The 25,518-nt window shown below is 47.6% G+C and overlaps 1 protein-coding gene across 5 annotated transcripts in view; it reads left to right on the top strand.

Annotated features, from left to right (window-relative positions):
* The first annotated feature begins 7,775 nt into the window (after positions 1 to 7,775).
* The window catches only part of ABCC4 (ATP binding cassette subfamily C member 4), a 280,796-nt gene continuing 263,053 nt past the window's right edge, over positions 7,776 to 25,518 (top strand). For 4 of the 5 annotated variants that reach the window (XM_032277487.1, XM_032277483.1, XM_032277484.1 and 1 more), the window contains exon 1: positions 7,776 to 7,976. In XM_032277487.1, the coding sequence (XP_032133378.1) occupies positions 7,903 to 7,976 (74 nt within the window). In that variant the 5' untranslated portion in view covers positions 7,776 to 7,902. The remainder of the gene's footprint in view (positions 7,977 to 25,518) is intronic. The other variant, XM_032277486.1, reaches the window with a different exon arrangement.

Genomic DNA, 25,518 nt, shown 5'->3' with positions numbered 1-25,518 from the left:
CATCAGCAAGCAAAATCTCTTGAGCATTTCAAAAAAACTGTTGTGTAACCCTTGCTCTTGACTGGTCTGTTTGAGCTGTGACTGGACCCCTTCCACCTCTCAGTAGCCATGGCTTTGATTGCGCTTTGTCTTCAGGGTTGTACTGGTAAAGCCGTGATTCATCTCCTGTTACAATTCTTTGAAAAAATACTTCAGGGTCTTGATCTCACTTGTTTAAAACTTCCACTGAAAGCTCTGCTCTTCTCTGTAGCAGATCTGGGCAAAGCAGTTTGACACCTATTGAATGAAAAGTTTGCTTAACTTTAATTTTTCAGTCAGAGCTGTGTAAGCTGAACCAATCGAGATGTCTGTGGTGTTTGTTATTGTTAATATGGTGTTGGCTACTGTTAATTGTTGGTCTTCTTCAATTAGAGCACAAACAAGGTGATTTTTTTTCCATGAAAGTTGATGTGGATGGTCTGCCACTGCAGGCTTCATCTTGAACAGCTTCTCATCCCTCCTTTAACAAGCTATTCACTATTTCTTTTTTTTTTTTCAGACAAGTTCTCACCCTGTCACCCAGGCTGCAGTGCAGTGGCATAATCACAACTCACTACAACCTTGACTTCCTGGGCTCAAGTGATCCCCTCCTGCCTCAGCCTGCCAAGTAGCTGTGACTCCACCACTATGCCTGGCTAACTTCATTAATTCTTTTGATAGAGATGGGTTTTCACCATGTTGTCCAGACTGGTCTTAAACTCCTGGGCTCAAGCAATGCTCCCACCACAACCTCCCAAAGTGCTGGGATTATAGGGGTGAGCCACCATGCCTGGCCAAGTTATTAACTTGTAAATTGCTGATTTCTTTGGGGCATTGTCTCCATTAACTTTTCACAAAGCTCAATAATTTCATCATTTTTCCATCCAAGCTTCTCCATAAATTTGTTTATTCTTGCTTCAATTTTAGCACAATTCATGTTACTCTGATAGTGGCTCTTTTTAAATTGATCTCTTCTTTTTTTTAATCCTTGATTTGAAATTCAGTATTTTAACATTTTTATATTTTTAATTCAAATACCTACTCAAACTAGAGAAATTCAGTCTTTTCTTAGTGTCCCAAACTAGATTCTGTTCAGGTGTGAACAAGTTTATTTTGGTGAAAAAAAAAATTAAAATTCATGCATAGTTTTTTCATAATATACATTTCCACGAAGTTCTGGAAGACCCCTCATATAGGATGTGTTGGTAAGCTTAGGCAATTGGACTCGATCCTGCTGGGGAACCCTAGGAGACAGAATTATCCCAACTGACAGACAAGGAGGCTGTGGTAATTGTCTGCCTGCTCCTCACCCATCATGGATTGAGGGTTGATTCCAGGGGCTATGGCTGACCTTGCATATGAGCCCAATGTGCTTCCATTGCCAGAAAAAGGCCCTTAAGCAGGGAGATGCTGATAACCCGTAAACTGCTTTGTCCTGGGGAGGTGCCAGAGGATAAGGGCTGGAAAGAGACAGCTTCTGCTATAGCAGGTCACACTATCTAAGTGGGCTCCTATTAGCTTGTAGGACCCCAGAGACTTAATGCCACCAAAACTTTTCTTTATACAACTCATCTTACTCATTTATCTATCCTTTGATCCTGGAATAGTTCTTGGCACATAAAAGAGGTTTAATGAATGGTTGTTGACTGTATGACTTTTCTTGAGTAGCTGCTTTATTCTTTCAGGGTTTTCAAGGTACATGGAACACGGTTACCAGCAGTTATGGGTCATATTCTTTTTCTTTTTCTTTCTTTCTTTCTTTTTTTTTTTTTTTTTTGAGATAGAGTTTTGCTCTTATCTCCCAGGCTGGAGTGCAGTGGCAGGATCTCGGCTCACTGCAACTTCTGCCTCCCGGTTTCAAGGCATTCTCCTGCCTCAGCCTCTGGAGTAGCTGGGACTACAGGCATATACCACTATGCCCAGCTAATTTTTATATTTTTACTAAAGATGGGGTTTCATCATGTTTGCCAGGCTGGTCTCAAACTACTGACCTCAGGTGATCCACCTGCCTTGGCCTCCCGAAGTGCTGGGATTACAGGCGTGAGTCACCATGTCCAGCCACGGGTCCTTTTCCTCCAACTCCATGATCAAATAGGTAAGTGAGGCTTTCTCTTTCTAGCTCCAGCTAACAGTTCCCAGGAAAGCAAGCCAGCTGGCTTGGGCCAAGAGCTTATCTCTGTGCTTATCACTTTTTTTTAAATTTAAATTTTTAAATTTTTGTGAGCACATAGCAGGTATTTATGGGTTACATAAGGTATTTTGGGTTACATAAAATATTTATGGGTTATATAAGATGTCTTGATATAGATATGCAACACAGAATAATCACATTAGGATAAACGGACTATCCATTACCTTAAGCATTCATCCTTTGTGTCACAAACAATCCAATTATACTCTTTTAGTTATTTTAAAGTGTACAATTAAATTATTTTTGGCTTTAGTTACCCTCATTGTTTTCTTTGTTTTTTTTTTTTTTTTTTTTTTTTTTTTTGAGACAGAGTTTCACTCTGTTGCCCAGGTTTGGGAGTGCAGTGGCATGACCTCGGCTCACTACAACCTCTACCTCCTGGGCTCAAGTGATGCTCATGCTTCTCATGCCTCAGCCTCCCAAGAAGCTGGGATTATGGGCATGTACCAACACCCCTGGCTATTTTTTTTCTATTTTTAGTAGAGACAGTGTTTCAGTGTGTTGGCCAGGCTGGTCTCTAACTCCTGGACTCATGTGATCCGCCTGCCTCAGCCTCCCAAAATGCTGGGATTACAGGTGTGAGCCACTGCGCCTGGTCTTATTCATTCTAACTATATTTTGTACCCATTAACCATCCCCACTTGCCCCCCAAACCTCCCCCAACCCCACTACCCTTACCAGACTCTGGTAACCATCACCCATCACTTTGGACAGAGCATGGCATGTTATGACTGACTACCTTTTTTTTTGAGATGGGGTTTCGCTCTTGTTGCTCAGGCTAGGGTGCAATGGCGTGATCTTGGCTCACTGCAACTTCTGCCTTCAAGATTCAAGCGATTCTCTTGCCTCAGGCCTCCAAGTAGCTGGGATTATAGGCATGTACCACCACACCCGGCTAATTTTGAATTTTTTTTTTTTTGACAGAGTCCTGCTCTTTTTGCCAGGTTGGAGTGCAATGGCATAATCTTGGCTCACTGCAACCTCCACCTCCTGGATTCAAGCGATTCTCCTGTCTCAGCCTCCCAAGTAGCTGGGATTATAGGTGCCCAATGCCACATCCAGCTAATTTTTGTATTTTTAGTAGAGACAGGGTTTTGCCATGTTGGCCAGGCTGGTCTCGAACTCCTGACCTCGTGATCCACCCACCTCAGCCTCCCGAAGTGCTGGGATTACAGGCGTGAGCCACTGTGCCCGGCCTAATTTTGTATTTTTAGTAGAGATGGAGTTTCTCCATGTTGGTCAGGCTGGTCTTGAACACTTGACCTCAGGTGATCTACCTGCCTCAGCCTCCCAAAGTGCTGAGATTACAGGTGTGAGCCACCTCGCCCGGCCATGATTGGTACTTTTGAGTTAGGTGCCAATCCCTGAGGTTATGGGGTGGTTGGAATCTATTACCTGAAAGTGGAGTGACAGTGCAATTGTCACCATTTTGGAAACTAGGGATCTTCATGAGAATATGTTTAAATTGTGAATGCCATTTGTCCCTTTTGTCTTGTAGAAAAATGCTTGAAATGGTTTGGTATGTTGGCTCATGCTTGTAATCCCAGCACTTTGGGAGGCTGAGGCAGGCAGATCACAAGGTCAGGAGTTTGAGACCAGCCTGGCCAACATGGTGAAACCCCATCTGTACTAAAAATACAAAAATTAGCCGGGCATGGTGGCATGCACCTGTAATCCCAGCTACTCAGCAAGCTGAGGCAGGAGAATTGCTTGAACCGGGGAGGGGGAGCTTGCAGTGAGCTGAGATTGTGCCATTGTACTCCAACCTGGGCAACAGAATGAGACTCTGTCTCAAAAAAAAAAAAAGAAAGAAACAGAAATCACACAGAAAAGAAGAGAATTTTTTTCTTCTGAGATGGAGTCTAGCTCTGTCACCCAGGCTGGAGTGCAGCAGCGTGCTCTTGGCTCATGGCTCACAGCTCACTGCAACCTCTGCCTCCTGGGTTCAAGCAACTCTCCTGCCTCAGCCTCCCAAGTAGCTAGGACTACAGGCACATGCCACCATGCCTGGCTAATTTTTTTTTTCTTTGAGAGGGAGTCTCGCTCTGTTGCCAGGCTGGAGTGCAGTGTCGTGATCTTCGCTAACTGCAACCTCCAACTCCCTGGTTCAAGCAATTCTCCTGTCTCAGCCTCCTGAGTAGCTGGGATTACAGGCACATGCCACCACACCCAGCTAATTTTTATATTTTTAGTAGAAGCAGGGTTTCGCCATATTGGTTAGTCTGGTCTAGAACTCCTGACCTCAGGTAATCCATCCGCCTCGGCCTACCAAAGTGCTGAGATTATAGGCGTGAGCCATTGCACCTGGCCCCGACCCCATTTTAGAGCTGAGAAAATAAGGGTCAGAAAGGTTAGGTAACAAGTGAAAAGCCTGGAGCCCTGGTTCCCCTGGTTCCATGTCCAGTCCTCTCTGCAGTCAGACACTGCTCTACAGAAGCTCTTCCAAATACCACATTGTTAATGTTCAGAAAAGAATGTTAAGAAGTTCCAAAAGATCTTAATTAAGAAAAAAATAAGCCTCTGCAGGAGCCGAAGGGACTGAGCACTTTGGCAGTTTGGAGATGGCTAATTATGGTTCTTACACAGTTGTTGGGGGTAGAGAGAGCATTCTGGGACAGACCGACAAGAGAAGTCACTAGACTTCTAACTTTAGCAAACAGAGTCTTTAGCTTGGAAGTAGAACTGGTAGCTCAGCATTTACTGGGCTAGAAAGCTTAGGGAGTTTCAAAGAGCACTGCAAATCAGGTGAGGGCTGACTATTTTGGTTTATAGCTTACATATAAACAAAAACTTTGGTTTATAGCTTGCATTTGTCTGAGAAAGAGCTACTAGAAAAGTAGGTCATTGAATGATCATAGCTTTCCTATAATAGTCAAATTAAAATATTGTGTTCCTTTTTGTGACAGAAATTCTGAAACATGAGCTAGTATGCTGGCAAGTGCCTATAATCGCAGGTACTTGGAGGGGCTGAGGCAGGAGGATCCCTTGGGTCCAGGAGTTTGAGTCCAGCCTGGGCAACATAATGAGACCCCATCTCCAAAGAGAAAACCAAATTCTCAAACACGCATGAAATAAGAAGAAAAGAAACCCCCATGTCACATCATCTGCCTTCAAAAATTATCAATATTTTGCCATTCTTATGTGCTTGTCTTTTTTTTTTTTTCTTTGAGACAGAGTCTCATTCTGTTGCCAGGCTGGAGTGCACTACTGTGATCATAGCCTATTGCAGCCTCCAACTCCTGGGCTCAAGCAATCCTCCCACCTGAGCCTCCAGGGTAGCTGGGACTACAGACTCACACCATCTAATTTTTACATTTTTAGTAGAGTTGAGGTCTCCCTATATTGCCCAGGCTGGTCTAGAACTCCTGGGCTAAAGCAATCCTCCTGTCTCTACCTCTCAAAGTTCTGGGGTTACTCACTGCAACCTCCACCTCCGGGGTTCAAGTGATTCTCCTGACTCAGGCTCCCGAGTAGCTAGGATTACAGGCGTCCATCATCACACTCAGCTAATTTTTTGTAATTTTAGTAGAGATGGGGCTTTATCATGTTGGCTAGGCTGGTCTCGAACTGTTGACCTCAGGTGATCCATCTGCCTCAGCCTCCCAAAGAGCTAGGATTACAGGCGTGAGCCATTGCGCCTGGCCCTGTGGGTACCTTCTTAACTCCCTGTGGCCTGGAACTCCTGGGCTAAAGCCATCCTCCTGTCTCAGCCTCCCGAGAAGCTGGGACTACAAGTACACACCACCACACCTGGGCTAATTTTTAAAATTTTTGATGGAGACAGGGCCTTACTATGTTGGCCAGCCTGTGCTTGACTTTTAAAAACGTGTTCATGTAAGGCTTTCTTTAAAAGATATTAATGATGTTATCTTAGCGAACATACATGGGAAATTAACAAGGAACAATAAAATGATCTTGTTCCAAGCACCATGAATTTGGAGCCTTTCACTTTTCTTCATTCAGGGTGGAAACGAAGAGCAACTGCTGAGCTTGGTAAGGTAGCCACAGGAATAACTGAAGACTTAGGGATGGGAGTCCAAAAGCTTGGAACAAGATTTTGTTCATTCATTCCTACAGCCATTCAACCAGCATATTCTGGGCACGTATGCACCCTGGCCATCCACCAGGGAGACAGGCCATGCTCAGACCCAAGCTTAGGGCAAATCACGTTTTTATCCTTTCTTGGCTCTAAGACCTTGGACAAGTTCTGCCTTTCAGCCTCACCTTCCTCATCTATAAAATAAGGAAAACCTTGAATGGGGCACTGATAGAATTAATGGTGAGAGGATTGGTCGGGTGCAGTGGTATATGCCAGTAATCCTAGTACTTTGGGAGGCCAAGGTGGGAGGATCAACGGAGCCTACGAGTTTGAGACCAGCCTGGCAACAAAGTGAGAAATCATCAAGGAACAATACAATGATTTTGTTACAGCATCATGAACTTGGAGCCTTTGATTTTTTTGTGTCTCAATTACAAAAAATTAGCCAGGCGTAGTAGCTGGTGCCTGTAGTCCTAGCTACTTAGGCTGAGTTGGAAAGATTGCTTGAGTCTTGGGAGGTGGAGGGTTCAGTGAGCCATGATCGTCCCACTGCACTCCAGCCTAGGCGGCAGAGTGAGTCTCCCTCTCCCCTCTCTCTGTCCTCCCTCGCGCGCGCTCTCTCTCTCTCTCTCTCTCTCTCACACACACACACACACACACACACACACACACACACACATACACACGTGCTGTTTGCCACCGTTATCTGTTAGGCTTTAGGGCTTGAAGACAGAAATTATAAGGCAGTCTCTCTTTTCTCTTATCTTCCTTTCCCAATCTAAGAGGGCAGCAAAAAGCTCAGAGGTCCACCGTAGCATGCAACATGTGAGATGCCGAAAGCCCGCCCCAATCAACGACAGCATTCACTCAGCTCTCCAAATCATCTGCGTCCGACTCTGGAGTTACCTGGCTTTCTTGAGGTCTTGCAGCTCTGTAAGGATAATCTGTGTTAAACCTTGCTGTTGTCCGAGGTCAAATGTTTGGCTCACAGGTTGGAGAGCTTCCCATGGCACCCTCGTTTGGTCCTGAGGAGGGCAAGTCGCCCAGGGGGCGGGCTGCTGGAGCGCCAGGCAGCTGTCTCCCAGTGTCCCCAAATCCGTGGCCGAGGGGGCGTTTCTGCGTCGAAGGGGCGGGCACAGCCGGCGCCTCCCTGCTCCACCTTCTGGGTCGGCGCCTAGACTCGCAGGGTGAATTTCGGAAAGTTTCCGTTGGGTGCGAACACGTGGGCACCTCCGGACCCGGCCTCTGCGCCGCGCTCTCGGCTACCCCGTCCCTCCAGTGGCGCGCGCTGCCCTCGCCTCACCCCTGGGCGTAGCTCCGGGCTTCCTTTGGCGTCGCCAGCTCTGCCTGCTCCCGCCGCGTCACCCGTCGTCCCCGGCCGCGCTCGCACGCGGTGCGCGGCTCCCGGGTTCCAGGCGGCAGCGCGTTAAACTGCGCCCCCGAGGCGGCCCTGCTAGCGGCGGGCCTGAGAGGCGGGGACGGGGCGTGCCGCCGGCGCCCGGCTCCCGGAAGCGGCTGCCTCACAGGCTCCAGCCGAGCGGACCGGCGCGGCGGCCGGAGCGCCAGCATCCCTGCTCGCGGTGCAGGAGCGGAGCCCGCGGCCACCGCCGCCAGATCAGCCGGACCTCGGCCCACGCCCGCCCCGCCCGGCGAGATGCTGCCAGTGTACCAGGAGGTGAAGCCCAACCCGCTGAAGGACGCGAACCTCTGCTCGCGCGTGTTCTTCTGGTGAGTGTCTCCGCCCGAACCGGGTCACCCTGCAGCCGCCTGCCTCGCAGACGGGCTCTCCCAGGACCGCGCCCGATGCTGCCCGCGCCTTCTGCGCCCGGGGCGACGGGAGCGCTTTCCTGTGCCACGCGGTCCACGCTGGGGCTTTCTGCTGCGGGTGGCACCACGCCGGCCGCGTGTGCTCCGCCTGCGCCCCTGCGCGCGGGGCATGGCGACGCGGGGGACGCGGGGATCCCGCACTGGTGGCGCAGGGTCGGCGGCTTTGTTGCTGGAGGCCCTGCGGGCCCTCAGGGCTCGGGGAAGGAGGAGCTGGAGGTGGGAAGGCGGGGAACCCAGGCTGCCGAAAGGGGGAGTCTCTGGCCCGGCGGGAGAAGCGGCTGCACCGCCTACACGCCCACCTTCGCTGGCTCCCCACCTCCTGCTCCGGGACTCGCTGTCCCCTGAACTCAAACGCACCCTTTCCTTTCTTTTTAAGTAAGCAGCTTACGAACATCTTCCTTTATTTAATCTCAGCCAAAGCCTAATTAGTGTCCTGGACCTATGCCATCTCCCGCTAGTGTCCCCACCCCTTTTGATATTCCTTACCAGACAGCTCCATCCAACTCCACGTCCCGCTGTGTCTTTCTGTGTCCAGGTGTCTCTGCATCGTTTGTCTCAGTGACCAGGACTCTCCAGCCTCTCTGTGTGACTCTCACTGTGTGTGTCCATGTGGGTCGTGGTACCTCGTTGTGGCAAGTTTCATGTGGGTAAAATAACACTAGCATTTTTAATTTACGAATGGGGACACTGTTCTTGAACAGGACCTTCCAGGTTTTGCTTTTAACTGGGACATGCACAGCCACGACTGGAGTCTGTCTTTGACCAGCTTCTCTCCCCGTTTCCAATATTTTCACTTCTACCTAGGAGGACTGCTCCTGGGCGGGGTCCCTGGAATCGCTAACCTTCAGAGAGGTCATCTGTGGTCTTGATGCAGGTGGTTCCTACCAGGCGTTCTACCATCCTAAAACCACCCGAGGGCCCCTGAGCTGGGAGGGCCCCTGAGCTGGGAGGGCCCACAGCCCTGCCCATCATGTGCAAGGAAACAGGCGGAGAAAGACTCAGGTGACAGTCATACCTAAAATTTCCATCTTAGCCGGGTGCTGTGTGGCTCACCCTGTCATCCCAGTACTTTGGGAGGCTGAGGTGGGCGGATTACGAGGTCAGGAGTTCGAGACCAGCCTGGCCAACATAGTGAAATCCTGTCTCTACTAAAGATACGAAAATTAGCCTGGTGTGGTGTCAGGCGCCTGTTATTATCCCAGCCGCTTGGGAGGCTGAGGCAGGAGAATTGCTTGAACCTGGGAGGCGGAGTTTGCAGTGAGCTGATGGTGCCACTGCACTCCAGCCTGGGCAACAGAGTGAGCCTTTGTCTCGGAGAAAAAAAAATCTGTCATGTACCCTGGACTACTAACTACATGAGCCTGAATCTTTGAAGAGCTTCACTCTCGCTTGGTTGATTATTAGATCACTGTTTCTTGACCTCTGCCACTTCACCTTTCCCACATGATATTGCCTTTTATTATGGGACAACCTAGGCCCGGCGTCTCCGATCTTTTGAGTTCCCTGGGCCACACTGGAAGAAGAATTGTCTTGGGCCATACATAAAATACACTAACACTCATGATAGCTGATGAGCGCTTTAAAAAAAAAAGAAAAATCACACAAAAACCTCATGCTGTTTTAAGAAAGCTTAGAAATTTGTTTTGGGCCACATGTGGCCTGTGGGCCTCAGGTTGGACAGGCTTGACCTAGCGGATTGTGAGAGGATGAGTCGCTTACTCTCGTTTCAGTTGTGGGGCACTCAGTGGGTGTAGGATCTCTTGGTTGTTTGGCGGCCTTTCTCTTTAGGGGAGAGGCGCGTGGAGGAGGAAGGAATATGGGTGTGGTTTCTTTAAATAATAACTTGAAGTAGACAAATGGTCTCCTCAACTTCAGTCAGGGCAAGGAACTTTTTTTTTTTTTGAGACAGGATCTTGTTCTGTGACCCAGGCTGGAGTGCAGTGACATTCATAGCTTACGGCAGCCGCCAATTCCGGCGCTAAAGCAATTTTCCTGCCTTAGCCTCCTGAGTAGCTGGGACTCCAGGTGTGTGCCACAACACCTGGATAATTGAAAAAGTTTTTTTTTTTTTTTTTGTAGAGATGGGGGTCGCTGTGTTGTTGCTCAGGTTGATCTTGAACTCCTGGGCTCAAGGAATCCTCCTGCTTCTGCCACCCAAAGTGCTGGGATTACAGGTGTGAGCCCTGCCCCCCTACATTTTCAAAATGTAGGTGGCAGGGAAATGGGAAAGTGATGCTTTCCCATTCATGACTTGAGTAGGTTGTTCATTCCGGTTTCCCTGCTGGAGGGGAAGGGCTAGTACGTCTATTTTACTCTGAGGACACTCAAGCTGAGAGTGGTTGAGTAAGTTGCTCGGACCAACACAGCAATCCAGTGTCAGAGCAGGCTCTGAAGCTGGGCAGACTGGCTCCCCAGTCTCTTCGGAGCTGCTATACTGAACTGCTTCCAGTTTAGGTGCTTGTCGGAAATGCGTGGATAAGGCACCCCCTGTTCTGGCAGGTTAGAGTTTCTCCACGGAAACTGTTAAAGTACCTGCAGCTGGAGATGATGCACGTGTAACAACTATTACCGTGCTTTAGGGCAGCTGTTCTCAAAGCATGGTACTTGTACTCAGAGTGGCAGCATCAGCATCACTTGGGAGATTGTAAGAGATGCAGATGCTCCAGCATCCACTCCGGACTGACTGAGTAAAGTTGGAAACACCGGGTGTGTGGGTGGGGGTGGTGAGGTTTCAAGTGCTCCCGGTGACCCTGATTTGAGCATCTTACTGCATCCAGGTATTCCTCTCATTGGCGTGTTATTGTACTATTATGCTTTTCTTTATTTTTAATTTTTAAATTTTTTTTTAATTTCTTTTTTTTTTGAGATGGAGTCTTGCTCTGTCACCCAGGGTGGAGTGCAATGGTGCAATCTTTTCTCACTGCAACTTCTGCCTCCTGGGTTCAAGCGATTCTCCTGCCTCAGCCTCCCGAGTAACTGGGACTACAGGCATCCACCCTCACACCTAGCTAATTTTTGTATTTTTAGTAGAGCTGAGGTTTCACCATGTTGGCCAGGCTAGTCTTGAACTCCTGACCTCAGGTGATTCTCCCTCCTTAGCCTCCGAAAGTGCTAGGATTACAGGCATGAGCCACCATGCCTGGGTCAGTTTGAGGAATTCTAAAGTCTGAGGCCTCTTAGTGAGAAAGGAACTATCTGAGGAATGTGGAGTTCTTTTAAATTATCAGGCCCAGAGAGACATTAAAATGACACAGCGGTCACCTTGGACTTCCCACCCTGCTTCCCACACCATTGAGCTATTTACTTATAACTTGAAAGTACCTCATATTGCCACATAGCTATAGATTAACCTTACAATGCCCCAGGGACACTGTAATCCACACCCTCTAGTTTAAGAATGTATAGCAAATGTCTAATCCATGGGAATTCCTGACAAACTTTCTAACAGCCCACTCCGTTTTCTTTTTTTCTTTTTTGCCCTAAAAACCTGTTTGTAACAAATTCCCAGGTAGTTCACCAGAACTCATATACAATATTATTTGGGTCTGAGTCTTCTGGGTGCCTGTCCATACTTTGGCTATAGTAAATTCTGCAACCTCTGCCTCTTGGGCTCCAACAATTCGTGTAGCTGGGATTACAGGCATGTGCTACCACGCCCGGCTAATTTTGTATTTTCGGTTGAGACAGGATTTCTCCATGTTGGTCAGGCTGGTCTCGAACTGCTGACTTCAGGTGATCTGCCCACCTCGGCCTCCCCAAAGTGCTGGGATTACAGGTGTGAGCCACCGCACCTGGCAGTATTTTCTCCTATTTTTTTCTTTTTCTTTTTTTTTTTGAGACAGGGTCTCGTTCTGTCACCCAGGCTGAAGTGCAGTGGTGTGATCTTGGCAACCTCTACCTCCCCAGTTCAAGTGGTTCTCCTGCCTCTGCCTCCCGAGTAACTGGGATTACAGGCACCCACTACCACACTCAGCCAATTTTTGTATTTTTAGTAGAGACAGGGTTTCACTATGTTGGCCAGGCTGGTCTCGAACTCCTGACCTCAGGTGATCCACCTGCCTTGGCTTCCCAAAGTGTTGGGATTACAGGCGTGAGCCATCGTGCCTGGACTTCCATTTTCTTTTAGCTATTGTTTCATTTCTCTTTTTTTTTTGAGATGGAGTGTCACTCTTGTTGCCCAGGCTGGAGTGCAGTGGTGCGATGTCAGCTCACCAAAACCTCTACCTCCCAATTTCCAGCGATTCTCCTGCCTCAGCCTCCTGAGTAGCTGGGATTACAGGTGTGCGCCACTACGCCCGATTTTTAATAGAGACTCCTGACCTCAGGTGATTCGCCCACCCTGGCCTCCCAAAGGGCTGGGATTACTTTGGGATGAGTCACCGCAGTAGGCCTATTGTTTCATTTCTAACAATAAAGGCAGCTAGAATTTCTTTAGGTATTTGATAGGAGATAGTTCCCATTTTTTCCCCAAACAGCTTGTTTTCCCCGTCATCATTTACTGAATAATTTCTCCTCTCCTCCATTAGTGGAAATAAGTGGCACAGCCTATGAACCGTGGCCAGCTGGGTGCAAGATGGACCAGTCCGGGAAACTCTCCTGGGATTGTCCTGCTGCCCTCTGGTGCCCAGAAGGCACTTTGCATTCCTCTGCCCACACCTCATCCAGAGGAGATCTGGGGTAAGCAGCAGAGTGGAGGCTGACAAATGAAGCATTTTCCCCCAATATGGGCGTTGAGAGGGATCGGCCAGATGCATCTGGCTCATAGAGAGTGGTTAAATCCTCACTCCCCTGTTGCTAGCCGTGTCTTGGTGGGTGAAGTGTCATCGTGCAAAGCCTGTGCTGCTGTGGAAACTGCCACTAGTGACAGACAGACTCTCTGGAGACCTGCCCTAGAGAGCTGATGCCATGACAATAGAAGCAAACGCAAGTGGCTGAGGGCAGGGGGTGGCCCAGAGAGGATGGGCGTGTGAGGCCCTTAGTCAATGCATCAAATGTTTAATTTTATATTTTATTTTTCTATAATAATAATAATAATAATAATAAACATTTTTCTGTAGAGACAAGGTCTCACTATGTTGCCCAGGCTGGTCTCAAACTCCTGGGCTCAAGTAATCCTCCTGCTTTGGTTTTCCAAAGTATTGGGATTACAGGCATGAGCCACTGTTCCCAATCATTTAATTTTGTGGGGGATGTGTGTGTGTGTGTGTGTGTGTGTGTGTGTTTTGAGATAGGGTCTTACTCTGTTGCCCAGCTGGGAGTGCAGTGGTGCAATCACGGTTTACTGCAGCCTCAAATTCCTAGGCTCAAGTGATCCTTCCAGCTCAGCCTCCCAAGTAGCTGAGCTACAGGTGCATGCCACTGCACCCAGCTAATTTTTATTTTCTTTGAGACAGAGTCTTACTCTGTCACCCAGGCTGGAGCACAGTGGCGCTATCTCGGCTCACCGCAACCTCTACCTCCCAGGTTCAAGTGATTCTCCTGCCTCAGCCCCCCAAGTAGCTGGGATTCCAGGCGCCCGCCACCCAGCCTGGCTAATTTTTTTGGTATTTTTAGTAGAGACAGGCCTTCACTATGTTGGCCAGGCTGGTCTTAAACTCCTGACCTCGTGATCTGCCTGCCTCAGCCTCCCAAAGTGCTAGAACTACAGGCCACTACACCTGGCCACCTACCTTTTTTTTTTTTTTTTTTTTTTTTAAGATGGAACTCTGTCACCAGGCTGGAGTGCAGTGGTGTGATCTCAGCTCACTGCAACCTCTGCCTTCCAGGTTCAAGTGATTCTCCTGCCTCAGCCTCCCAAGTAGCTGGGCGCACATCACCATGCCTGGCTGATTTTTGTATTTTAAGTAGAGATAGGGTTTCACCATGTTGGCCAGGATAGTCTCCATCTCCTGACTTCGTGATCTGCTCGACTTGGCCTCCCAAAGTGCTGGGATTACAGGGGTGAGCCATTGTACCTGGCTGCTAATTTTTATTAATAAACTTTTGGTAGAGACCAGGCCTTGCTGTGTTGCCCAGGTTGGCCTTGAACTCTTGGCTTCAAGTGATTCTCCTGCCTTGGCCTTCCAAAGTGCTGGTATTATAGGCATGAGCCACTGTGCCTGGCCAAATTGTAAATTTCTGTGTCCACAGAATCACAGTCTCTTGGGGTTGAGGTGGCATCCTGACATCTGTGTTTTTTTAAAGCATGCTGTTTGGGTGATTCAGATACTGAGATTTGGGGGTCACTTTTCTCAGGTCTTTCTCAGCCCTTAGCATCCAGCTGTACCTGATCAGTGTCTAGGAGGACAAGGTTACTGAGTTGACCCTCTGTGGGTTAGATGATTCATTTAGCAAACATTTGAGTGCCTTCTTTATTTTATTTTTTGTTTTCGTTTAAAAAAAATTTTTTTTTGAGATGGAAAGTTTTGCTTTTGTTGCCCAAACTGGAGTGCAATGGCCTGATCTCAGCTCACTGCAACCTTTGCCTCCCTGGTTCAAGCGATTCTCCTGCCTCAGCCTCCTGAGTAGCTGGGATTACAGGTTCCTGCCACCATGCCAGGCTAATTTCTTGTGTTCTTAGTAGAAATGGGGTTTCACCATATTAGCCAGGCTGGTCTTGAACTTCTGACCTCAGGTGATCTGCCCGCCTTGGCCTCCCAAAGTGCTGGAATTACAGGCATGCACCACCATACTCGGCTTTATTTTATTGTTTTTGAGACAGAGTTTTCTCTTGTTGCCCAGGCTGGAGTGCAATGGTATGATCTTGGCTCACTGCAATCTCTGCCTCCAGGATTCAAGTGATTCACTTGCCTCAGCCTCCCTAGTAGCTAGGACTCCTAACCCCACGTGATCTATCTGCCCTGGCCTCCCAAATGCTGGGATTACAGGCGTTAGCCACCACGTCTGACAGAGTGCCCTCTTTCTTGCCAGGTTCAAATCCATTACAATAAAGTACCATTCCTATTCTCAAAGAGCTCACACGATGAGGGAGGCAGCCATTGTATTATGCAAATGATGCTAGCTGATAAAGAAAATAAGCCCCCGTTCTCAGTGGCTTCATTAAAAATCGCCAGCTGAGGCAGGTGGATCACATGAGGTCAGGAGTTGGAGACCAACATGGCGAAACCTCTTCTCTACTGAAAATACAAAAAAAAAAAAAAAAAAAAAAAAATCCAGGCTTGGCGGCATGTGCCTGTAATCCCAGATACTTGGGAGGAGGCTAAGGCAGGAGAGAATTGCTTGAACCCAGGAGATGGAGGTTGCAGTGAGTGGGGCACCACTGTATTCTAGTGTGCGCCACAGAGAAAGACTCCATCTCAGAAAAAAAAAAAGAAAACTCGAAGTAACCAAGACCATGTCCATTCTCATGCTGTAGTCCCCTTCGGGCCATCTAGGGTGGGGAAAGACACCATACAGTTATTCCTAGCTGGACTTTCTCCATCTTGTGGCTCAGCTTCTTTTCAGTCCTCCTCCTCTCCAGGAGGCCTCTTTATTCAGCTGGAGAGGGCCTGTATGGGGCTGGTTTTGTGTTCCAGGCATGGAAGCCAGACACCTTTTGCAACCACTTCCTGTTGGCCAGGTCTCAGTTTCACGGCCACTTCAGACCACAAGGAGGGGTAGAAAATGTAGTCCAGGCCGGGCGCGGTGGCTCACGCCTGTAATCCCAGCACTTTGGTATGCCTAGATGGGTGGATCACCTGAGGTCAGGAGTTCAAGACCATCCTCCCAAAAATGCTGAAACCCCATCTCTACTAAAAGTACAAAAATTAGCCAGCCGTGGTCTTGCATGCCTGTAATCCCAGCTACTTGGGAGACTGAAGCAGGAGAATCACTTTAACCTGGGAGGTGGAGGCTGCAGTGAGCCGAGATCACACCCTTGCACTCCAGCCTGGGTGACAAAGTGAGACTCTGTCTCAAAAAAAAAGATCAGCCTGGCCAACATAGTGAAATCCTGTGGTCTACTAAAAGTACAAAAATTAGCTGGGTGTGGTTGCGGGCAGTCCCAGCTACTCAAGAGGCTGAGGCAGAAGAATCGCTTGAACCCAGAGGGCAGAGGTTGCAGTGTGTGGACATCGCACCATTGCACTCCAGCCTGGGTGACAGAGTGAGACTCCGTCTAAAAAAAAAAAAAAAAGAAAACATAGTCCGTGTGTCCAGCAGTCCCTGCTGCAGGAGTTAATCCCGACCCAGTATCAGGGGTGCTGGAGTAGAGGTAGAGAAAAGCTGTGTCAGAGTGGACATTTTTTTTGCTTTTGTATTTTTTGAGATGGAGTCTCACCCTGTCACGCAGGCTGGAGTGCAGTGGTGTGATAATGACTCACTGCAACCTCTACCTCCCGGGTTCAAGGGATTCTCCTGCCTCAGCCTCCAGAGTAGCTGGGATTACAGGTCTGCTCCACCAGGCCTGGGTAATTTTTTTTTTATTTTGGTAGAGATGGGGTTTTGCCATGTTGGCCAAGGTGGAGATCTTTCGGGAGGGGTTGACCCTCCTCTGGAGCTTGGATGGAGAATATAGGGAGGCATCTCTGGCAGGGGATGAGATGTCCAGGTCACAGAACTGCAGATGGAGATAGTGTTGCCTGAGACATGTGGTGAATGACCACCCCTCAGTCGCTGTGCCCTCCCTGCTAGCTGGTGGTATTGGGTATGCCCAAAGTCGCCCTCCCCTCTTTCATCCCAGTGAACATTCGGACTTTGCTTCTCCCAATTCCAGCCCCCTACTCCCGAGTACTTATAGCTTCTCTGTGGCCTGCAGCTTAGATCCTTGTTCCATTTCTGGGTTCCATGACCACTTCCGTGCTAGGCTGTTTCAGGCTTAGTCCTGTCTGCTCTTTTCTCCGGGCTAGCTCCTGTCTTCCCCTTTTCCTTAGTGTCATAGAATTAGAGGGTTGAAAGGAAGAGATCTTCTAGCCCACACACAGTACAGGAACATCTTCCAGATATTGGGCAATGGGGAAATGCATTATGTGACTCTCACGACTTCAGATTAGAATGCCAGAATTATGTTGTATTAAGCCACAGTTTTTTTTCCCATGCAGTTTCTACCCGTGTTTACCTACTTTTACTTATTTATTTATTTTTATTTATTTAGTTTTTGAGATGGAATCTTCCTAGGTTGCCAGGCTGGAGTGCAGTGACCCAATCTTGGCTTACTGTAACCTTTGACTCCCTGGTTCAAGCGATTCTTCTGCCTCAGCCTCCCAAGTAGCTGGGATTACAGGCATGAACCACCATGCCCAGCTAAGTTTTGTATTTTTAGTAGAGATGGGGTTTCACCATGTTAGCCAGGATGGTCTTGATCTCCTAACCTTGTGATTCGCCCGCCTCTGCCTCCCAAAGTGCTGGTCACTGCAACCTCCATCTCCTGGGTTTAAGCAATTCTCCTGCCTTGGCCTCCTGAGTAGCTGGGATTACAGGCATGCACCACCATGCCTGGCTAATTTTTTTATTTTTAGTACAGTTGGGGTTTCTCCATGTTGGTCTTGAACTCCTGACCTCAAGTGATCCACCCACCTTGGCCTCCCGAATTGCTGGGATTACAGGTGTGAGCCACCATGACTGGTGTTATTTACCTACCCCCCCCCTTTTTTTGTTTTTTTTTTTTGAGATGGAGTCTTCTCTGTCACAAGGCTGGAGTGCAGTGGCATGATCCGCTGACTGCAGCCTCTGCCTCATGGATTTAAGCGATTCTCCTGCCTCAGCCTTCGAAGTAGCTGGGACCACAGCTGTGTGTCACCACACCCAAGTAATTTTTGTATTTTTAGTAGAGATGGGGTTTCACCATGTTGGCCAGGATGATCTCAATCTCTTGACCTTGTGATCCGCCCGCCTGAGCCACCCAAAGTGTTGGGATTACAGGCGTGAGCCGCAGCACCTGGCCTATTTACCTACTTTTAAGAAAAAAATTATAGAATTTAATGAAGCCAAGAACGATGTGTGAATCAAGCAGCTCCTAGAACCAAAATAGGTTCAGAGCTGCTCTCCTTCTTTGTTTTTTGTCAACACACAGAGCAAGTTGGCTACCTTCTTTCATACGCTTGCCTCATAGTATTCAAAGACAGTTATCATGGCCACATTAAATCTTTGTTTGTTTGTTTGAGACAGAGTATTGCTCTGTCACCCAGGCTGGATTGTAGTGGTGCGATCTCAGTTCACAGCAGCCTTTACCTCTTTGCATCAAATGATCCTTCCACCTCAGCCTCCTAAGTAGCTGGGACCACAGGCATGTGCCACCACGCCCGGGTAATTTTTTATGTTTTTTTGTAGAGATGGAGTTTCACTATGTTACCCTGGCTGGTATTGAACTCCTGGGCTGAAGCGATCCTCCCACCCTAGCCTCCCAAAGTGCTGGTATCACAGGTATGCACCATGGTGCCTGGCCAAGAGCTTATTTTTGACCATGTTAAGTTTGAGATGCCTGCTATACATTCAAGTAGAGATGTTGAATAGGCACTCAATTGGTTGTGAGTTTGGGGCTCATGGAGAAGTTTATCTTATTATTTTTTCAGATGGAGTTTTGCTGTGTTGCCCAGGCTGGCGTGCAGTGGTATGATCTCAGCTTACTGCAACCTCCACCTCTTGGTTCAAGTGATTCTTGTGCCTCAGCCTCCCAAGTAGCTTGGATTACAGGCACGCACCACCACACCCAGCTAATTTTTGTATTTTTAGTAGAGCCAGGATTTCATCGTGTTGGCCAGCCTGGTCAGGAAGTTTATCTTAATTTGGGCATCATCAGTGATACATGCAGTTGAGCTGTATTGGACATGTGGCCAATTGACCTCACAGTCCGCGGGGCTTATCCTCATATAACTGCTCTTCTATCCCTATTTAAATTCATTTTGTGGGTGCCAAAGTTTACCAGCTCATTGTTGTTGTTGAAAGTTCTTGGAAGACTTGCGTAGTCTGAATGTTAGAAAGGACAGGTCCTAGGACTGTCCTCTAGGTTGTGGTGGCTCCGCTAGTCAACACTGTGGTCACTAGATTAACTCGGTCACAAGTGTCAAGAGAGATCGTGTCATACGGAAGGTCTGCCTTATGGAAGTCCAGAGGTATTGGATCACCCATGCACTCATTCTTTTTTTTTTTTTTTTTTTTTTTTTGTTGAGACAGGATCTTGCCTTGTCACCTAGCCTGGAGTGCAGTGGTGTAATTATAGCTCATTGCAGCCTTGACGTCCCTGGCTCAAGTGATCCTACCACCTCAGTCCCCCAAGTAGCTGGGGCTACAGGTGTGGGCCACCACAGCTGGCTAATTTTTCTAATTTTTTTGTAGAGGTGGGTTTTCACCATGTTGCCCAGGCTAGTCTTGAACTCTTGAGCGCAAGCGATCCACCTGCTTTGGCCTCTCAAAGTGCTGGGATGACAGGAGCGAACCATCATGCCCAGTCTGGGCAGTCATTCAGAAACCCCACCAAGGATTAAAGTCATTTGGCATGATTTCCTCTTTTTTTTTTTTTTTTTTTTTTGAGACAGTTTTGCTGTGTCGCCCAGGCTAGAGTGCAGTGGCATAACCTCAGCTCACTGCAACCTCTGCCTCCTGGGGTTCAAGCAGTTCTCCTGCCTCAGCCTCATGAGTAGCTGGGATTATATGTGTGTGCCACCACACCTGGCTAATTTTTGTATTTTTATTTTGTATTTTTATTTAGTTTTTTGAGACGGAGTTTTGCTCTTTTTGCCCAGACTGGAGTGCAATGGTGTGGTCTCTGCTCACTGCAACCTCCACCTCTTGGGTTTCTTAGCCCTCCCCACAATGGGGTCACCTGGACAGCCATAAAAATATGGTTGTCTGTTCCCTTTCTAGACCAATTTGAATAATAATTTCTAGGGGTGGAATCCATGCATCAATATTTTAAAATGGTTCTCTAAGTTTCTGATGGGCACTGAAGCCCATGAACAACTGATGAGCTACTGGGCAAAGATATTTCTGTTTTTCTGGTCAAAGGTTCACCACCCCCTTTTCAGGTTTCTCTCAAAGGACTTGGCTGATCTCAAAGCATGAGAACCATTACCACCATAGGACTTACTCCCCTTTGTCGGTGCTCAGCCAGTGGCTGAGGGAGAGGTGGACTTGCTCAGTGCCAGGGACGTTAGAGATTCCGGGTCTTTTGATTTTTATAATAACCCCTTGCTGAGGGTGGCTCTGCTCTTGTGTTACATACAGGTGAAGGAAACTGAAGCTGGAGAGGCCAGGTAGCATAATGAGGGTCACCCAGGCAGGACATGATGGAGCTGGGAATTGAGTCAAGTCTGACAAATTCCTAGTATATATTAGGCCATCGATAAACACGATGATGAGGGTTCTTGCTAAATTTACCCCCTTTTAGACAGAGTTTTGCTCTGTTGCCCAGGCTGGAGCGCAGTGGTAAGATCTTGACTCACTGCAACCTCCACCTCCCAGGTTCAAGCGATTCTCCTGCCTCAGCCTCCCGAGTGGTTGAGATTACAGGTGCTCACTGCCATGACACCTGGCTAATTTTTACATTTTTTAGTAGAGACCAGGTTTCACCATGTTGGCCAGGCTGGTCTCGAACTCCTGACTTCAGGTGATCCGCCTGCCTCGGCCTCCCAGAGTGCTGGGATTACAGGCATGAGCCACTGTATCCAGCCTAAATTTACCCTTTTATAATGCCTTTCTTATTGTCATAAGTCTTATTTAAGTATTGACTCATTTGTGACTTTTTTTTTTTAATACTAAATTGTTAGCTCTTTTAAGGCAGAAACCAGTGTCTTCAATGTCTTAAACTCCTAGTGTCTGGCTGAACATCTTGCACTTAATATGCTTAATTAATGATTATAAGCTATTCCTTTAGTCTTAATCTCAATTTCTTGAACTGAGAGTTGCTGACACCTGTGTCTTAGGTAGGAATAAGTGAATGCCTCAGACTGGAGCCAGAAGACCCATGATGTTGTACGTATTAGCTGTGTGTGACTTTAGGCAAGACACATGACCATTCTGGGCCTTGGTCTTCTATTCTACAATTTAGAAAAATTAAACCTACTCATGTCATGTTTTAAGAGCTATATTTTAAAAATACATTATAAAATATTTATTTATTTATTTATTTATGAGGTCCTGCTGTGTTGCCCAGGCTAGAGTATAGTGGCTATTCACAGGCACACTACAGCCTTGAATTTGTGGCCTAAAGAGGTGTTCCTGCCAGAGCCTTCTAAGTATTTGGGATTGGCTCCAAGAGTATTTTAAAGATAAAGTTCTCCTTTTTTGGAGACGGAGTTTTGCTCTGTTGCCCAGGCTGAAGTGCAGTGGCACAGTCTTGGCTTACTGTAACCTTCTGGGTTCAAGTGATTCTCGTGCCTCAGCCTCCTGAGTAACCGGGACTACAGGTGTGCACCACCATGCCTGGCTAATTTTTTGTATTTTAGTAGAGACAGGGTTTCACTATGTTGGCCAGCCTGGTTTTGAATTCCTGAGCTCAGGCAATCCGCCCACCTTGGCCTCCCAAAGTGCTAGGATTACAGGAATGAGCCACTGTGCCCAGCCAATAAAACAATAAAGTTCTATACACTTCTTTTTGTTTCTTTTTTCTTTTTCTTGAGACGGAGTCTTGCCCCATCACCAGGCTGGAGTACAGTGGCACAATCCCGGCTCACTGTAGCCTCTGCCTCCTGGGTTCAAGTGATTCTCCTTCCTCAGCCTCCCGAATAGCTGGGACTACAGGCGTGCGACACCACGCCCAGTAATTTTTGTATTTTTATTAGAGACAGGGATTCACCATGTTGGCTAGTATAGTCTCGATCTCTTGATCTTGTGATCCACTTACCTCAGCCTCCCAAAGTGCTGGGATTACAGGCATGAGCCACTGCGCCCAGCCTTTTTTTTTTTTTTGAGACAGAGTTTCGCTCTTGTTGCCCAGGCTGGAGTGCAATGGCACGGTCTGAGCTCACTGAAACCTCTGCCTCCCGGGTTCAAGTGATTCTCCTGCCTCAGCCTCCCGAATAGCTGGGATTACAGGCATGTGCCACTACACATGACTAAGTTTTGTATTTTTAGCAGAGATGGGGCTTCACCATGTTGGCCAGGCTGGCCTTGAACTCCTGACCTCAGGTGATCCACCTGCCTTGGCCTCCCAAAGGGCTGGGATTACAGGCATGAGCCACTGCACCCAGCCTTACACACTTATTTTTCTCCCTCACCTTCAATCAAGCAGGGCAAGTTAATATGGAAGTGAGTCAGTATCTAATGTCCCATCTCTGATGAATGGAGAAGTCACCTATTAGTGCCCTCAGAAATGAAGATCTAGTAAAAAAACAAAAGAAAGGCAACAAAGGGAAATTTAATTCATACTCAGAAGTGGGCCACTATCTATGGAAGTACTTGGAAAATTATAAGGTGTGTTATTATTACATCTCTAAGAAGTTTTCCTGGGCTGGGCACGGTGGCTCATGCCTGTAATCTCAGCATTTTGGGTTGCCAAGGTGGGTGGATTACCTAAGGTCAGGAGTTCAAGAGCAGCCTGGCCCAACCCTGTCTCTACTAAAAATACAAAAAATAGCTGGCAGTGGGCACCTGTAATCTCAGCTCCTGGGGAGGCTGCGGCAGGAGAATCTCTTGAACCTGGGAGGTGGAGGTTGCAGTGAGTCGAGATCACACCACTGTACTCCAGCCTGGGTGACAGAGTGAGACTTTGTCTCAAAAAAAAAAAAAAAAAAAAAAAAAAGACTGTTCAGGAAAGCAGTTTCGCAGCAGAGCAACAAGGGTGAAATTGCCCCAGTCAGCCTTTGCTGGCTGACTTCCCTCTTTCATTAATAGCACCACTGCACCCAGTAGCTGAGGCTTGTATCTTCAGTTATCTGCATGCAGGGAAGTGTCTGGTCAGTGATAAAAGGTGGTTGGTTAGTTGCCACATCTTCACTGGAGGCATGCGATTCCAGATTCCAACCCAATCAGTACACTGCAGGCTTCATCTTTACAAGGCACAGCTCTGCTGCTTTCTGCTCCAGAGCCTTTGGTGGCATCTTCTTTGGCATTTGATGCTCTCCTTTTCTTGGTCCTAACTTCGTTTTCCAGCATTCTCAGATGTCTATTGTTCCTGGGCAGGCAATATATGATATCTTTCCCCTGATCACACCTCATGTTTGCTGTCCTGTTCCCTTAGCTCATGCCATATCCCCTGGCTAGAGAACCTGCCTCTCAGGTCTGCTGCTAAAATTCTCCCTGAAGACCCATCCATCAATGAACCTCTAGTCCATTATTCAGAGGATGTGGAACTGCTCTTTATTTATTTGTTTGAGAAGGAGTCCTGCTCTGTCGCCCAGACTGGAGTGCAGTGATATGATCTCGACCCAGCCCTGGCACAAAGTGGCTCAGTTGGCCAGGTGAGGTGGCCCATGCCTGTAATCCCAGCATTTCGGGAGGCTGAAGCAAGTGGATAGCTTGAGCCTAGGAGTTTGAGAACAGCCTGTGCAACATGGCGAAACCCTGCCTCTACAAAAAATACAAAAATGAGCCAGCCATGGTGGTGCACAGCTGTAGTCCCATCTACTCAGGAAGGCTGAGGTGGGAGGATCACCTGAGCCCAGGAAGTTACGGCTGCAGTGACCCACGATAGCACCACTGCACTCCAGCCTGGGCAACACAGTGAGACCCGGCTTCAAAAATCAGGCAGGAAATAGCAACCAAAAATCCAAACCAAAACAAAACCAAAAAATAAAAATCTCAGGTTGCTCAGTTACTATTTTTGAATGAACACATAGGATCAACTTCGATATCATTCCAATTAATTGTGATTACACCTTCTACTTTCTCTTTGGTGAAGGGGACGATAATTACAGTGATGAAAGAAATACTTAATTTACCTCTTCCTTTCCCTGTAGGTCTGGAACATTTCCATCACTGCAGAAAATTCTGTTGCAGCTGGGTGCTGTGGCTCACGCCTATAATCCCAGCACTTTCAGAGGCTGAGGTGGGACGATCACTTGAGGTCAGGAGTCCAAGACCAGCCTGGCCAACATGATGAAACCCCTGCTCTACTAAAAATACAAAAATTAGCTGGACATGGTGGAGTGCACCTGTAATCCCAGCTACACGGGAGGCTGAGGCATGAGAATCATTTGAACCCAGGAGGCGGAGGCTGCAGTGAGCCTAGAGTGTGCCACTGCACTCCAGCCTGGGCAACAGAGCGAGACTCTGTTTCAAAAAAAAAAAAAAAGAAAATTCTGTTGCATAGCAATGCTCTGGTTTAGAGGATTAGATCCCTAAACAGTGAAAATCTTTTTTAAAAACTTGGTCAAAACCAAACATGCTAGTTGGCCTTCCCTTTCAGATTAGCAGAGGCCTGGGCTTAGGGGTGAGGAACAGGAGCCAGGAGTGGGTGGCTCTTGACAGCGGGTGGCTAGCCCCAGGTGAAAGGGACCTGGGATAGAACCTCAGGGATGATGATATCATCATCGACAGTAAATACCTATACAGCCCTTACTGTGTGCTTTATGCATATTTGATCCTCCCAACAACCTGCTGAGGTTGATAATTTGTCATCCATAGTTTAAACATGAAATTGAGTTATACAGAGCTTAAGACATTCGCCCAAGGTCACACAACTAACAAGTAGCAAAGCCAGGATTGGAATTCAGGCAATTTGGATTCCGAGTTGCCACTCTTAATCTGTGCTTTCTGCTGCCACTCAGTATAGATAGTCATCAGAATAAAAGATCCTTCTGGCTACAATATAAAGTTAGAGGAAGGCAGGAGTGGAGGGAATGAGTTAGGAGCTAGCTACAGGCCGAGCTGCCTGGGAGGCGGAGGTGCAGGCATTGCTTGAGCCCAGGAGTTCAAGGCTACAGTGAGCTATAACTGCACCACTGCACTCCAGCCTATGAGATAGCAAGACCCTGTCTCAAAAAAACCAAAAAACCACAAAAAAGTTCAAGGTGGTTCTGGAACTAGCAGCATCCGTAGGAGTCTGTGTTTTAATCAGTCCTCCAAGTGATTCTGATGCATGCTGAGACCTACTGCCATAGGACCTTTTCTTTTTTTCTTTTTTTTTTGAGACGGAATCTCACTGTGTTGCCCAGGCTGGAGTGTGGTGGTGTGATCTTGGATCTCGGCTCACTGCAACTTCCTCCTCCCGGGTTCAAGTAATTCTCCTGCCTCAGCCTCCTGAGTAGCTAGGACTACAGGTGTATGCCACCATGCCTGGCTAATTTTTTGTATTTTTAGTAGAGACGGGATTTCACTATGTTAGCCAGGATGGTCTCGCTCTCCTGACCTTGTGATCTGCCTTCGGACATGCAAAGTGCTGGAATTACAGGTGTGAGCCACCTTGCCCGGCCAATTTTTAAACATTTTGATCACGTGCTACAAATTTTACATATGTAATGACTCAAAAGATATATACTCTTTCTCACACGTACATATTTAACATACTTTAATAAAAGTTTCAAGAAACAATGCCCTGTTTTAAGAAACATATGACACACTGATATTTTCTATTCTGTTTCTTTGAACAAAG

This window comes from Sapajus apella, unplaced genomic scaffold (assembly GCF_009761245.1).
Source record: "Sapajus apella isolate SASKATOON/1434 unplaced genomic scaffold, GSC_monkey_1.0 scaffold9, whole genome shotgun sequence".
NCBI classification, from domain to species: Eukaryota; Metazoa; Chordata; class Mammalia; order Primates; family Cebidae; genus Sapajus; species Sapajus apella.
Note: the sequence above shows the minus strand (reverse complement) of the source record. Positions and strands in the feature narration are given on the sequence as shown.